Source organism: Rousettus aegyptiacus, unplaced genomic scaffold, assembly GCF_014176215.1.
Source record: "Rousettus aegyptiacus isolate mRouAeg1 unplaced genomic scaffold, mRouAeg1.p scaffold_m13_p_16, whole genome shotgun sequence".
Taxonomy (NCBI): Eukaryota; Metazoa; Chordata; class Mammalia; order Chiroptera; family Pteropodidae; genus Rousettus; species Rousettus aegyptiacus.
In genome coordinates, this window is record NW_023416291.1 from 50,742,397 (window position 1) to 50,757,452 (window position 15,056).

General features: G+C 46.3%; 1 protein-coding gene across 6 annotated transcripts in view; it reads right to left on the reverse strand.

Moving 5' to 3' along the window:
- The window catches only part of RAPGEF2 (Rap guanine nucleotide exchange factor 2), a 181,061-nt gene that overhangs the window by 104,700 nt on the left and 61,305 nt on the right, over positions 1-15,056 (reverse strand). For all 6 annotated transcript variants that reach the window (XM_036233997.1, XM_036233992.1, XM_036233993.1 and 3 more), the window contains exon 4: positions 7,722-7,805. In XM_036233997.1, coding sequence (XP_036089890.1) covers positions 7,722-7,805 — 84 coding nt within the window. The remainder of the gene's footprint in view (positions 1-7,721; positions 7,806-15,056) is intronic.

The window sequence follows — 15,056 nt, forward strand, 5'->3', positions numbered from 1 at the left end:
TTTTTTATGCAACCAAAACAAACTGTCATTCATACAGCAAGCGGAACGACAGGCTGCACCAGGCCGTGGGCCCCGCGCCCGCTCCCCAGGGCCCCCCCGCGCTCTCCCTCCACCGCCGCGGCCTCGTCCACTGCCCTGACTCTTCTCTGCGGTCACCTGACATTCAGTAAACCCGCGGTTACTGAAAAGGTATTTTTTAAAGGGACTGCGTTAGCCTAATACTGTCAAATCTTTCTTTGTAAGTGACTTTTCTAAGTTAAAATATGGAGTTAAAAATATAATCCTGAACCGATCTGATTAGACAAATATCTATTCAATGCCCGATACGTTCTAGGCACTGGGGAAGCAAAGATACGTAATACGGACCGGGCCCTGGAAAATCTTAACAGTTCCATACGGATATGTGACAGTTGACGGGAACACAGGGGCGGGGTTCCCAAAGAGAAACGGTGGCGGTGGCCACGACGAGGCGGCGACCCCAGGCGGGGGCGGGGGGGCCTGGGAAAGGCATGCTCAGGCCCCGACGGTCAGCCCGGGCACCTGGGGAGGGTGTGAGGGGCGACGGGAGACGGAGACGCACCCGCGGCTGCCCCGCGCGCCCCGCCGGGGAGGCCGGATTTTCTCTCTTCGGTGGCTGGACGTCATTAAAGCTCACTGTGCGAGGGAGCGACGAAAAAAAAGCCAGTGCTTTTAACAACGATACGGCGACACTGTGGAGAGATCGCAGGCACGTGGAGAGCTGCCGTGACGGAGCGGGTGGCATCCGCGCCTAGGCGGTGGCCGCGGTGACGTGCTGTCCTTTATAACTCGGAAGTGTCATTTACTGGAAAAGCGATTGTCGGGGGCCGAAAGAGAGGTCAGAACTGAGACTCACGGACATTTCTAACGTAAGTGACCAGCAGCTTACTAAAGCCACTAGAAACGGGAGAAGCAGACGGTCGGTCAAGCTGGCTACATTCCAGACACGGGAACTAGCGCTCAAAGGAACCGGGGCCGGGTGACATAAAAAAGATACAGGTGTTCCAGGTACACCTGTACCTCCTGCACCCTCCTCTCCTCCAGCGCATGCAACCGGCAAAGTACAGACTCCGGCAACACCCAAAAGCCCCCTGCTCCTCGCCCGCCCCTCAGCAGCTGAAAGCTGACGGCGAAAAGAAAAGAAAAGAAATCATCTGTAAACACAAATATACCAACGGGCACTCAACACTACCTTTGCTTCGTAACTTCTCTCTCTCTCTTCAAAATCCTAAAATACCCACCATCAAACTCCAAAATCTACTGGCCAACCCCTTTTCTTCTGAGTCTATAAAAAAGGTGAAGCTCTTTCCCTCTCAATACCTCCCCAAATTGTGGACTCTGTCCACGTCTGCGGAAGCTTCCCCTCTCTCCGGTCATATCCACCTTCTCCTCTCTGCTGTATCATTTCCATCAACGAACACACACACATTAGCATCTTCCAATTTTAAAGAAATGCATCGCTCTCGACTCCCCGACTCCCGGCCGCCACCCCCGTTTCCCTGCTTCTCTTCACAATAAAAATGTTGTAAATGGTGAAAGTTCCCTTGCCACTTCTTGTCTTCCCATTGCCTCCTCAGCGGGCTCCAGCACCCCACTGAGACTGGCTTGTCCTCCCGGGTCGCCTGTGACCTCAGAGTTGCAGATCTGAAGGTCACGTCCCTGTTCTCATGGGACTGACGCCTCCTGCAGCACCAGGCAAACCGAGCCCTCTTCCTTCTCCAACACGGCCTGACTCCCTGGCTTTGATAACAGGATCTTTATGCGCTCTGGCACCACATTCTGGGCAGGCACGTTAAGAGGCACTCGATAACACTTGCGGGATGAATGAGTAAGATAAAAGGATTAAGTGCGTAAGAGTTGCAGAGAGCGATTTAGAAGAGAGGTCAGAACAGAAGGGCTTATTAATACTCATTAAGCATCAAGGTAAGGACTCTCTTGAAAAGGCATAACTAATAGCCGAGGGTAATGTTTGATTCTAGAAATCAGTTCCAGTCATTTGCTCATCACTTCTGATAATCCTTTTGGTAAATGATTCTCCTAAGATACAGAAGTTTTTAGGACACTAGCCCTTGTGATTAGGTTTTATACATTAATCTTTAAAAAAAAATACATTTATTGTTCATTCTTGATAACCATTAGTTAACTTAATGATTATTTAACCTATTAAGTAGAAAGCTTTGGCAATCTCGGTGCGGATAGGTCAGTGTTTAAAAACTGCTGCTGAATTAGGTGTGGAGAAAGTAACTGTAGAAGGCGAGGACTCACACTCACACACACACACACACACACGCACATGTGCATACTTTAATCCTATTTTCTACATTTAGTTATACATGTGTTTACATGTAGAGATCAAACTGGGCATTTTTAAATTAAAATAGAAGTGCGTCTCTATGATTTCCTGCCTAACTGACTATTATCATTAGCTGGCCAACTACAGACCCCAAACACCTGCTTCTGCAAAAGAATGGGATAGTGGGTGGTGTAAGACTATTCCCGAAATAAGCAGTTCTTATACGATGTATTAGCATTTACTAACTCTGCCCTCATCCACTCCTTTATACCATTCCAAATGTGAATCAAGCAAAGTCTTATGTTTCCTCTTGAAGGAAGGCAGGAGGGAGGGAAAGTGGGAGGCTAGTTTTTCTTTTAGAGAGAGAATCAACTTCTAACAATGCTGGCCATCGCGAAACCGTCTGAAAGCTCATGTGTCACTTAATTTTAGCCTATTTCTTCCCATGTTTATTCCCATGGTGGGAGGTGAGGCGTGTAGGATCAATATATTATTTTTAATATCGAACGAGGACAGTTTTAAGATGATCTGTAGCTTTTCTTTTTCTTTAATTTTTTTCCCCCCAATTCCTTCTGCAGTAACTACTCTTTCCCTTCCATGCTTAATCTGGGCTCCCATCTTTGCCGACACCTGACGGTAAATCTTACCTGTCATGTACCATTTCCAGAACTCTGATCGTCACTTCTCTTCATATCGTTGGAATACTTTTAATGTCTAAGAAAGTTACCCACCTTTCAATAATATGATTCCCCAGTGAATTATTTTGAAAATGCCATACTCTTTCCCAGTAAGTTATCACGTGACTTATAACGAATTTATACTCTTTCGAGAGTATGATTTTCCAATCCTATAAAGCTCTTTACACGAAATGAGGAATATTTAATGTTTTCGGTCCCCACCGCGTGCAGAATCATTCTTTCTTCGTTTCACCCTCTAACATTACTGTCAAGCTACCCAGTTCTCAGAGCGATCAATTAACTTATCACGTAGCCCTGGCAGGCATAAAGCAGGCTTCCGATTTTTTAAACTCAAGTAGCTCATTGTTTGGCATGGGAATCATAATGAGAATAGTATCTCTGCCTCTTACAACTGATTAGCTCAATGTCTTGTTTCCCCACTTATCCTCATTAAAGCTGCCAGCTCTCATTTAAAATGTGATCGCTGAGAGCACCGCGGCATAATTTTAATTTTTACATTGTGGGTCTATTTGGTATCAGTGAGAGAGAAGCACTAATTGTAAATGGACACGACCCACCCGGTGCTAGTGAGCGATGGGCGGGTTTCTCCCAACCTCCGGCCAACGTTACCTGGGACCCGACCCACCGAGAGTCGGCCCGAAGGTCACGGCTTTGCAAACCGGACCGCTCGTGGCCACCACGGTCACCAGCGCCCTCCCGGCTCCGCCACGCTCCACGCCGCACCTCCGGGGACCCGACCCCATCATGCCCTCACTCGAGCTGCCGCGTGTGCCCGGGCCGCCCTCCCGCACTCCGTGCCATGCTCGCTCCTCTACCTCGATGTCCTTTCCACCCACTGCCCAACCAGTGCAACCACCGACCCCACTCAAAGCTCGCCTCCCTGAGAGCCGCCCGTGATCACCGTCCATGTGCATGAAAAAACGCTCCTGTCTTGGAAGGGGTTTTGTATTCTGTGTGCTCTTTGCTGTATCAATGTCCGCCGTCCCGCTCACTGACACCGAGGCGATTTTTTCAGGGTTCACGGGCAACTGCCTCTTCTCCCCGGTGAGGCGTTAGGTTCGACGACAGCGAGGAGCGGACCCTCCTGCTTCCTTCAGGGCTTACGGTAGAGCCCGTGCGGCAGAACTTAATGCCACTTTCAACGGGTGTTTGAAAGAACGTGGAAATGCGCCTCAAAACGTGAAGCTCTTTCAGAATGACGCAGAATAAGCCAACGATATGAAAAAGGCCAATGAACCGACCCTGACTCTTGACGGCAGGTCGGCAGTTTGCAGGGACAGGGCTTTGCTAGGTCTGCCCCCCGACACGACCTGGAAGCTGAGACCAGAAGGGCCACGCGCTGGGAGCCGCACCCCTCTGCGCGGGTCCGCATCTCCGACCCCTCTGGCTCCCGGACGGAACTGTAACCCTCCTCGTGGCATCTTCCAAGTCCCTAGACTTACGGCCATCCCTGGCTTACCGTTCCCTTCGACCTCGCGACCCCTACCCACCCTGGTATGAAGCCAAGAGATTGTTTACCGCTTGCTCTGTTTATAAAAAATATATAGAAAGTTTTTTTTTATTATCAGAGCAATAAAGATATTATCTGATTAAATATGACGTGTGTAATTAGTCCTCTGAAAAGGCCTCTCTTTAAGTAGGCCTCTGATCAAATTGACTCAACTGAGAAAAACTAAGTTCAACATTTTAATATGGGCAATTATCTTCCAAAATTGTGACCAAAACAAATTCAAGAGGCTGTGTAACAATAATGCGTCACATCTTAAATTTCTAGTACACCGTTATTTTATAAGCAGATGTAAAATGATGGATGTATTAGTAGAAAGCAGTCTAAACCTCTCTCTAATATCTAAATTAGAATTCTCGACCTTCCAAAGAAGCCAGCAGCCAAAAAGTAACAGCAATCCCAGTGATTATGCTGTGATTCTGCTGTACTTCGCGTATATACTGATAACCGATTTCTAGGCTCATGTGATAAAAATGTGGTAAATGGAGAGAATCATCTGTGAACCAGCTCTTTTATAAAACCAGCAGTCTATTACTAACACCTACGCCATATTATTCTTTAATTAAACTTCAATATTTTCCAGGGAGAGAAATATACATGACTCACCAACGTCAACATTTGGCACAGTACCAGGAGAGACTCGTTCTGACTAAAACCACCTCAGCACTATTCCTAAGGCAACGTCTCCAAAGGCAACAAACAACTTGGACAGGGCAAATGTCACCAGGTGCAACATGAAGGAATAACCTATATATAGCGCCGGCTTGTCACTCAGTCTCAAACACCATCCCCTCCTTCGTCCCATTAAAGCACTGCCTTGCGAGCATTCGACAGCCGGCCACAGAAGGAGTAACTTATGTCATCTTTTAAAATAATTAGAGCCCAGTGTGTTCATGAAGTAGGCCCGCACTGCAAGTCCTCTTTCTTCTCCAACGGCAGTTTCCTCAACAGTAGGTTGACGAGCTGTGACTTGCCCAGTCTGATGACGGCTGGTCGTCAAGCGAGACCTCACGGGCTCCTTCACCATCATCGGACCTCGGTCTGTGGACTGAGTCTGCACAGTGGACCTTGCGTCAAGACGATGACGAAGTCGCTAACCTCTGTTCTCTTTAACACGTATAGATTTCAAATCACGTTCATGATAGCACTATTTATAATGAAAAAAGTTATCAAAAATTTACCCTTTATGATCATTGATCAAATCGTGGAAAGTTAATAGAACTGAACATTGAACTGACATTAAGATCTATAAAGAGTAAGCTTTTGTGGACTTTTTACTATTATGAGGTGATGCATATGTTGTTTAATTAAAATAAGGCATTAAAGTGTTTATGAGGTATGCTCTTGAGTATGCGAAACACATACATGTAAGACTAGATGGAAAAACACTGAAATATTAAAGAATGATTATCTTGGATGAGAGTTTTAAGTGACGTTTTTCCTTTTCTTTATATCTGTGATAATTTATGTAGTAATTATTACTTTTTACGTTACGAGTAATTTTTAAATATGCCAATGCTTAAATATTTTTACCTACACCTTCTTCCAAGCTCAGAAACAGAATCAGACAGAGTTTCCAAAACTGAACCAGATAGTAGGTTCTTGACTGGAGAAGTGGACGAGTGTTGCTTGTTATTCTATTCTCTATACCCCTGGGAAACAGGATTCTGGAATTACAGGAGCTGGTTCTCAGGGTCGTTCCAAGCTTCTTAAGCAGAATCCTACCCACCATCCTGTGCTGCCAGGGTTTCCTCTGTCATAAGATGCAGGTAAAACCTGTACCGATCTCAAAGGAAAGCTGCGGAATTCAATAATTTAACACATACAAAGCATGTGAAATGGTGCCTGGCAAAGCAGAAAGCAGGATCGAAGACTGAGCTATTTTTCTGCCACCATCGTGTTATTACAACAACTATTACTACTTCTATTACCACTACTGCGACCATCGAGGGGATTACTAGAACCATCGCTACTAGAAGAACCACAAACAGGCAATAAACAGATCGGCCCTCCCTCCTGGAACCATTCTCCACGCCGGCCGAAACGCCCTCGGAGAAGGGGCAGGGTGACCAGGCGTGGGCACCGCACCGGGGTGGTTTCTCGCTGGCTGCGACGTGCCCCTGGCACTCTGGCCACCAGGGGCCACCTCTGTGCCTTGATCACCACACCCAGGCCGCTATCAGTGCCCTGACCCAGTCTCACGGACTCTGTGACTTTTTATAGAAATGTATTCACATCTTTAAAATAGATTCTTAATAGGTCCCTGACCTATTCGAAACTATTCATCAAGACGGTATTTTAATACGCTTCTGAGAGAGTTAGGGTACAGAAGGTGAGGAGCGGAGGTGGCAAACACCACCCTGCAACAAATTTGGTCACGTCAAAATAAAGTATTCAGTGATTTTAAATAAAGGCATTTCATCAGTTAGATTTTTAAAAGCCTTTAGTCGAAATAAAAATATTTAATTGTGGAACAAACAACTACCGGAAGCCAGGAGCGGACGCCCTCAGTCAGGGAACCTGAACGTGGGCCGCCCCAAGTAAGACAGACGAGTCCTGAACCTCTCTGGCCAGAGCTGGCTGGAGCCGAGCACGCGTCGGCCCCGCGCCCAGCCAATCGGCTGGCAGCCCAAAGAACCCAAAGAAAAGGCATGGGCACGAGAGTCAAACGGTGTAATCATTAGGGACATACGGTCATAAATCAACAGTTGGCACACACGAGCCAAAGTTACGGGGAGAAAAACATTAATAGCCTTAGAGAGCGGGAAGCCGGTCCACCAACAGATGCAGAAATGAGAGACCATATGGTCCTGAGAGGCAGAAAAGTCAAATTTCTAGTCCCATGTGGTCTCAATGAACTTTCTTTTCCTCTTTTTAGATGTTTATGAGACGGCCTCTCAGAGAGGCAGATTTTATTCCTATGAACAAACGTGTCCTAAATTAGCCTGACATGTTCATGGAACAAATGGACATGTCGTCGGCGTGTTTTTTTATTCCTGCCCTTTGTTAAAAAGACTGGGACAGTGTTTACAACATAAAACAGTCCTTTCTTAAAGATTTATGTATTAACACCCCAAGCTACTGCCTTGGCTTTGTGTCAGTGGAACGGGGGAGAGGAAGAGTGAAGAATTCCACAGAAGAACTCAATTCTGCAAAAGGATTCCGAGCTTTATGGATAATCTATTACAGAATGTCTATACCGTACCTGCTTCTTGGAAGAAACATGGATTCCTTAATGAACACGGAGCCAGAGAGGAGGATATACCAGCAGGTCCCAATATCGTCAGGACTGAAAAGAAAAGATAATAGAATCAGACGATTATAACCCCCAAAAAATCAAAACATATACAGCATAAAGCGTAGTACCCATGTTACTTTCAGAATCTTGAAGAACAAGGAAATAGCATAAAACACGTCCATAAAAATAGTATTTTCAACTATCGGAATGATTTCTTTTAAATCATTTTTATCCCCTACAGAAACTAAAGATATTTTGCCAGTATATTTAAGGGGTGGAGAAGGGGGGCAGAGCACACGACACTTCTTTTAGGAGCACACATGGGAGCTACACACAACACGCTACACGCTACACCCCCCTGGGAGCCCAGTGGCTCACACGCGAGCGTTGACGACCTCTGCCGAGTCCCTTTTTTCGGAGGGGTGAGGGGAGATGGGGGTGAATGGATTCCAAAAATGTTTAAAGGACGCTAAATTCTATTTACAGTACTAAAGAACTATGTTACTTATTTAAAACACCAATCGCTATCACCTAATCATTTCCATTTTGTGATCTGCTTCCTAAGCAAATCGGCGGTTGATCACTGTTCCTGCCAAATCCATCCTCGACCAATTTCCCAACCACATGGTCCTCAACAGCAACGCCCCGAGAAAGCTTAAAGGGAGATGGTGTCAGGCAGAGTTCAGTTCCAACAAAACCGTGAAAGCAAAATGAAAATGCTAAGTCCTTCCAACGTCTGTCGAGAAAAAATGCATTCTGTCAGATGCGAGAATAGTTTAGATTTTTTTTTTAAATAACAAGTAATAAAACACTGAAAAAAAGAAAAAAAAGGAATTATTTTGTAAACTTATTTCAATCTGCTCTTACAATGGTCCCTTTCTCACCAAAAGTGGGTCTGGGAAATGAAATCTACAAAACTAGCAAATTAGGGTAGATTACCACGGACTAAATATGTAGCTTTGGGCAAATTACTAGAGCCACTGCAAGGATTAAATGAAAGATGCTCCTTAAATGGAAATAATTATTCTAGAGTTTTTTTATTATGTTAAAAAGTACAATAAATGTTACCATGGTCTAAACTAACTGGGACATAGAGGCTGTAAGTATTCATCGGCTTTTTAAGTATTCCATATCTGCCCCTAAAGAATGACATCATCATCATCATCATCATCATCATCATCATCATCACCATTATCGAGAACTAATGCTGAAATATTATTCTGGCCACTGGTTCTCAAGCTTTAATGTGCATGTTCTCAGGATCTACCCAAACCATCCAATGCCCCAGCTTCTGACCGTTAGGTGAGAGACCCATCACGACACCCTTCGAACAAGTAGCCCAGGTGATTCTTATGCATGGGCTTATCACATTCGAAAACCTTCAGAAAACTGTCTCACTATCGGGCCCAAACAGGAACAAATGGTGGCGGGAATAAAAAAAAAAAAAAAAATACTACAACTCTATCACTATCTATGCATGTGTTTTATTCATCAGTGTTACTGTAATTTTTCTCAAATAATTGTTTTGTGTTTTTAAAACTACGAGCTGAGGAGTCCCTTGAACGGTTGTTGAAAGGACAAAAGCTGAATCTTGGAAAAACTCCTACTGAGCATTTCCAAATAACCTTAGTCTTAACGCCAGCAGCATTAGGGAGAACAGAGACACCTCATGATTAAAGAAGTACGCGTAGCAAAGTAGTGCTCTCTAAGTCTCTTTGATCGGCTAAAACGAGCACTTGGAAAAGACCTACAATTCTGAGACGGAGCTAAGAACTCCAATGGACAATATTTTGATTCCACTGACAGGGAGGAAATGAATAAAGCCAAACAAAATGAGCCGACGAAATATAAACAGACCAGCCCAAAATGATCGAGTCACCTGCCAGTATAATCACATAGGACTCTGAACCAATCAGAGGTGAATTGTCCCTGTGGCCCATTATCCCAAGTCTGAAACAGAATGGCAGGTTTAGACTTAGAACGACAGGCAAATAGGTCATCTCATCCTACCCTCTTCCCACCCTTATGTCCGTCTACCTCTCCACGCAAACCCACCGCTACGGGCTGGAGGCAGTCCTATCCGCCCCCCACCCCTCGCTGTCAATCTGCCCGAGATGCCTGCCTCTCTCCGGCTTCTAAAACGCATTGTACCTCACAGGAATGGCTCAAGCTCCGCTTCTCTAATAAAATCTTCTCGCTCACTGTTTTCCGAACTCCAAAATGCTTATCCCAGCTTGTTTCACTCTACTTTAGGACACTGGACCTCCTTTCAGGCAGGAACCGTGTGCTGCATCCAGTAGAAACCGGGCATTTGCTCAGGTCAGTCAGACCATGGCATGCTCCTGCTTGTAACTCAGGGACCCTCGCCCTTCTGAAGGAAGTCCAAACCCCCTGGCTTACTTAGCACATGAGGGGAGCAATATGAGGCCATGCAGAGGGGCACGGATTTAGAAGACATCCTTTCGTACCTGCCATGTGACCCTGGCAACGTTCGACTCTTAGATTCTAGCTCCTCCACTGTAAAATGGGGGTGCCGATACCTTCCTCACGACAATACCTTGCTTTAATCAGACGGTGATGCGGAGTGCCTTGTGTAACGAGTACATAAAGCACACAGTTCTCTTCCTCTCTTACAACCATCGTTGGATGGGCCAACGTACAACTCTCTTTTCTGCTCCAATCGCCAACGGACCCTGTGCTGCGAACTTCACCCTGCTCAGCTAGACTCCGCGCCTCTCCCACCTAGGCCTCAGGGCCTTTGACCAAACCTGCCTTTCCAGCTTCTAAATGGTACCTTTTGTCTAGTAAACCTCTCGCTCCTCCTCCGAATTCCAAGTTAACTACCACTTCCTCTGGGAAAGGTTCTAGCATCTTCCAAATAAAGTGAGTCACTTTCCTCCTGGGTTCCCAGCGCACTCTGTATAAGGTTCGCGTGAGTCCGGTGCCAGTCTCAGGATCATTATGAGTCTTCGCCATTAGCTGTGAAACTCCTGTGACTCATCGGTGCCCCGATACACACACTACATAATGTTCGATTGGCGCTTAGGTATTTTCTTAAATGAACGAATGAAAAATTGAATAGATATGGGATTAAAGTGTCTGAAAGTCAAAGGTGTTGGCTACGATTCACCAGTAACTGGAAAATCGAAGCCAGGCTTAAAGAATTCACACAGCAATACCCTAGAAGTCCACAAGGTGGCGATGTCGCCACACGGGAGCCGTGTGCGCCGCTCCACATGGTCCATTTCTAATAAGACAGTAAACTCGTATGAGTGACCAAATTGAACTTGAAAGGGGGCTGAAAGAATAAGCTAATAAATCCAAAGAAAAACAAAACTCATTCAATCACCAAAGGCGACTATTAGAGGGCAAAAACAGTAATGTGAAAACAGCTGCTTTATTCAGCTGTCAATACAACAAAGTGGAGCCCAATCGGTCAAAAGAGGCTGTTTACGGACCGAACCCGAGGGGACCGAGAAGGGGGAGAAGGTCGGTCACGAAGTGGGAGCGGCAGGCGGTGGAGACGGCTGCGGGCAAAGCCCCTCCCGGGGCTAACGTGACATTCAGCTCACGATGCGCGCGTCCTGCCAAGGGCGATCGCGGACACCTGGCACCTGTCTCCGCGCGCTTTGGGGGGGTTGGGGCGGGGACCGGGGTGGACAAACAGAAACCGAAAGGACGGTGCCCGGTGCCCGTGCAGAACCCAAACAGCCGGGGCGCAGCGCTCAGCGCTGACTGGCAGTCTGTGGTCGCGGGGGAGCGCACCGCGCGGACGGGAGAGACTCGGGGGCGTGCACGGGCGACACTTAACGGGGGCGTTAAACTCGGGGACGCGAGAGGAGGGTGACCACGCGGTAAACGAGAGGGGTGACACGAGCGCCGGGAGGTCCGGGAACCCAGCGAGCCGCGAAGGCCACTCGGGGCGCAGGGGCGACGCAGAGCCACGGAGGCGTCAGGTGCAGCCGAGGCCACGTGCGCTGCCACAGAGCCGGGGAGGCGGGATTCTCATCGCCCTGGGGCTACTGGCCCCACAAACCCTGAGCTGGAAAAAAAAAAAATCAGAAAGAGAAATAAAATAAAAGGAAGGCTAACAAAAGCTCCAAGAACTAAGTGGGGACGACTGGCAAGGAATTCCAGAGAGCCGGCCACAGCGACCAGAGCCAGAAAATACCTCTTTCTTCACCGGAATCTGCTGCTCAGCGGCATGCAACCGAAGGCTAAAACCAGAAAACGAAGTCTTCCCGGGTGTCTCCCTCTCCACCGCCTGGCTGTCCCCAAAGCCTGGCTCAACGGGAGGCCTGCTGAAGGTCAGGCCCGCATTCCTGCTCCCAGGCACCATTACCGTGTGACGTACTCCTCGGGCCGGCTGAGACTTGTACTCTCAACGACGTGACTACGCCAAACACCAAAGGGAAAATAACTTTAACTTATTTACATCCAATTAGGCACAGTGCTTTCATGGGAGTCCAGCCGTTTGTTCACATCGGAGGCTTCTCGAGCCCCACGGGACTTCATGCGGGGCCAACCTCTGTCCCCCATGATAGTAACCGTTACTGAGCAGAGTAGAACTTCCTATGAACAAAGTGTCCCGCTGCTTAAAAAAAGGGGGCTTCTAACCACGACCATCTTCCAGTTTGGAGATGGCTTTTCAATCACGCCATAATTTTAATCTTTTCCACACATCACACTACTTCTGTTACTGGATTTATCAAAAAATTAATAATATTTATTTATCGACTTATTTATTTTTGCTCCTCTCCTGGGGTTCTAAGCGATAAGCTCAAAGACAAAATATGTATTTTTATATCTGTATGATCAATGGCACAGAATGGCTTCGCCATGTTCTTTATACACACGTACAAGTATAGTAAAAATCATGGGCACATGGATGAGGAGGATTACTTTAAAATAGTGGATATAGCTTGCTGGGGAAGAAAAGAAAGGAGATTTGAAGTATTTTGTTTCTAAAAACAAAAAGAACTCAAGCGACAAAGGCAGTAAATGTGGGTTTGAAAACAAAGGCTGTAATACAAAATACAGGCCTGGCCACGTCCATCAGGAAAGAGCAGGACGGTAACTGGATACAGGCCAAAGAATCAAGCAAGGAGTTCCTTAAGCAGAGGAGACCCTGGCGCACCTACAGCCGGTAAGAACGGGGGCGGGAGCGGAGGCTGAGAACAGGTGAGATCGGGGAACAGCCGTGCGGTGCAGGAAAGAGGACCCCTTCCTCCTGCAGGACGAGGACGCGGATACGGCTGCAGGTAACCTGGGGACTGTGAGCGGAGAGTGAAGCTTGGGGCACAGCCGGCTGGTGAGGGAGGAAGACGGCATGCAGGGGACGGACGGCAGTGGGCGGGCGGCCTCGCAGAGAAGTGACCTGGGAAAGGTGCCCCCCAACAGGAAACCGAGTCGACGAATGGAAAGACAAGCTAGAGCAAGGAAAGGGCAGAGCTGAGGCGTGAAGTTCCAAACTGCACACCGTAGACGGAAATGAAAATGCTCTAAAAGGCTCAACTGGCCTCGACGCAGCCTTTTATTTATTAATTTTTTTTTTTTTTTTATGGAGAAGCAATCTCCTCTCCTGCAGTAGAGAGAGATGAATCCCTTAAAAAACTGCTTAAGACGACACTTCAGAAAACCGAGCATTTAGTCAGACATGCGGAAAACGGGCAGAGGCAGAGTTACACGTATTTCGAGTGTGCGTAACGCGTGTGTTACCTTTACACTTCAAAAAAAATTTTTTAATGGTCGATTTTTCCAATCTGAAGGTTTTTAGCACTTTCAATGTAACTACGCATTAAAATGAAACAATGAAGATGCTTAGCCATTAAAGAAAAACGAAAGCTGAAAGGACACGCTTGTTTTTTCTCATTTCAGATTAAATTCTTAAAGAAAGATATCTCTAAATTAAAGTCCCTCGGGTCAGAAATTTATATTCCCACCTTGGTATTCTCAAGCCATCAAAACAGCTAGCTATAATTTGTAACAAATGAAAGAAACCTGGAAATGGCCTGATTGTCTTGTCCACTGCATAAAGTTGTACCAATTCTCTCTTCACTTTTTGGTGCAAACGGATACAACTAGATTCCAACAGGCAACTCTTAAATTTTTAGAAATTCACTTTTCTCAGAACTGCAACTCTCCCCAAATCTCAACACAACTTAAAAACAACATTTTTGTCATCCTGTTCATTTATGTTAAAACAATAACACTGTGGGAGTTAGAGCATTGCTATCGCTGATTCCTTCCTGACAAAAGTTTAAGGCAGCAAAAAAACTGAAAGACCAAAAAAAAATGATGATAATGCGAGCGGCGCAGATTTTTGTGCACTTACTATGTATGAACTCCTCCTCTGAGTGCTTTATACATAATACTGCATCTCATCCTCACACCAACACTGAAAAATAGTACTGTTATTACTGTTTCCATTTTATAGAGGAGAAAAATGAGATACGGAGGTGGATCAAAAAGAGTATCATATTTACCCGGTGAAATTATTTTTAAAAACCCATCGCCTTAGAAGTCACCGGCACACGGAGATAATAAGGAAAATGAATGCTCGTCTCTTGGCCGTAAAACCAGAGTCTGGGAGAAGTCTTTGATGCCACCGTGCGCTTCATGTTCGAGGGAAAATGCGAGCAGACAAGTCGCTTCCCCCACGAGGTAATAACAGCGGGCCCCCAAGGAGGAGCGGGGTGACTAAGCGGCCGCGGATTCACGGACACCCCCAAACACACGCGAGGGCTCTTTCATTTTCAAAACTACGCCTACACAAATCGGTAAGAGCAGAAACGCGTTTGGTTCAAGGATCACAGAAGAAAACGCTTCAATTACCCTCATCACAGGACTGGCCAAATACCAGGCATCTGATTATAACTGAATCTACACAATTAGCCTCTGGGTGAATTTTTGGTCTTAAGAAGTTCTTAGCTATGGAATATTCACAGACTTTTCGCTCCTTAGTACCATACCACCCAATTCTAACTAGTCAAAAAACGAGTGATTGCTACAATTGACTCTTGCTACAAACTCTAGTCTAAGTGCGTTCAATTTAGGATTATCTGTAACATGGCTTTACAGTGATCGACTTGGCTCACATTGACTATCTAAACTTACTTTAAAGAAAAAAAAACAGGTGTATTTAAAGATACTGCAGTCTACCTTCGACATAACTAAGTAATAAACACATAATGTCAGGGAGTCGGGATAACGTAGGCAGAACCGCTCGCTAGTGAGTCTCCACTGCCACCACCACGACCCCTGGCAAGGCCAGCAGCACGGGACGATGACCAGCTTCTCCCA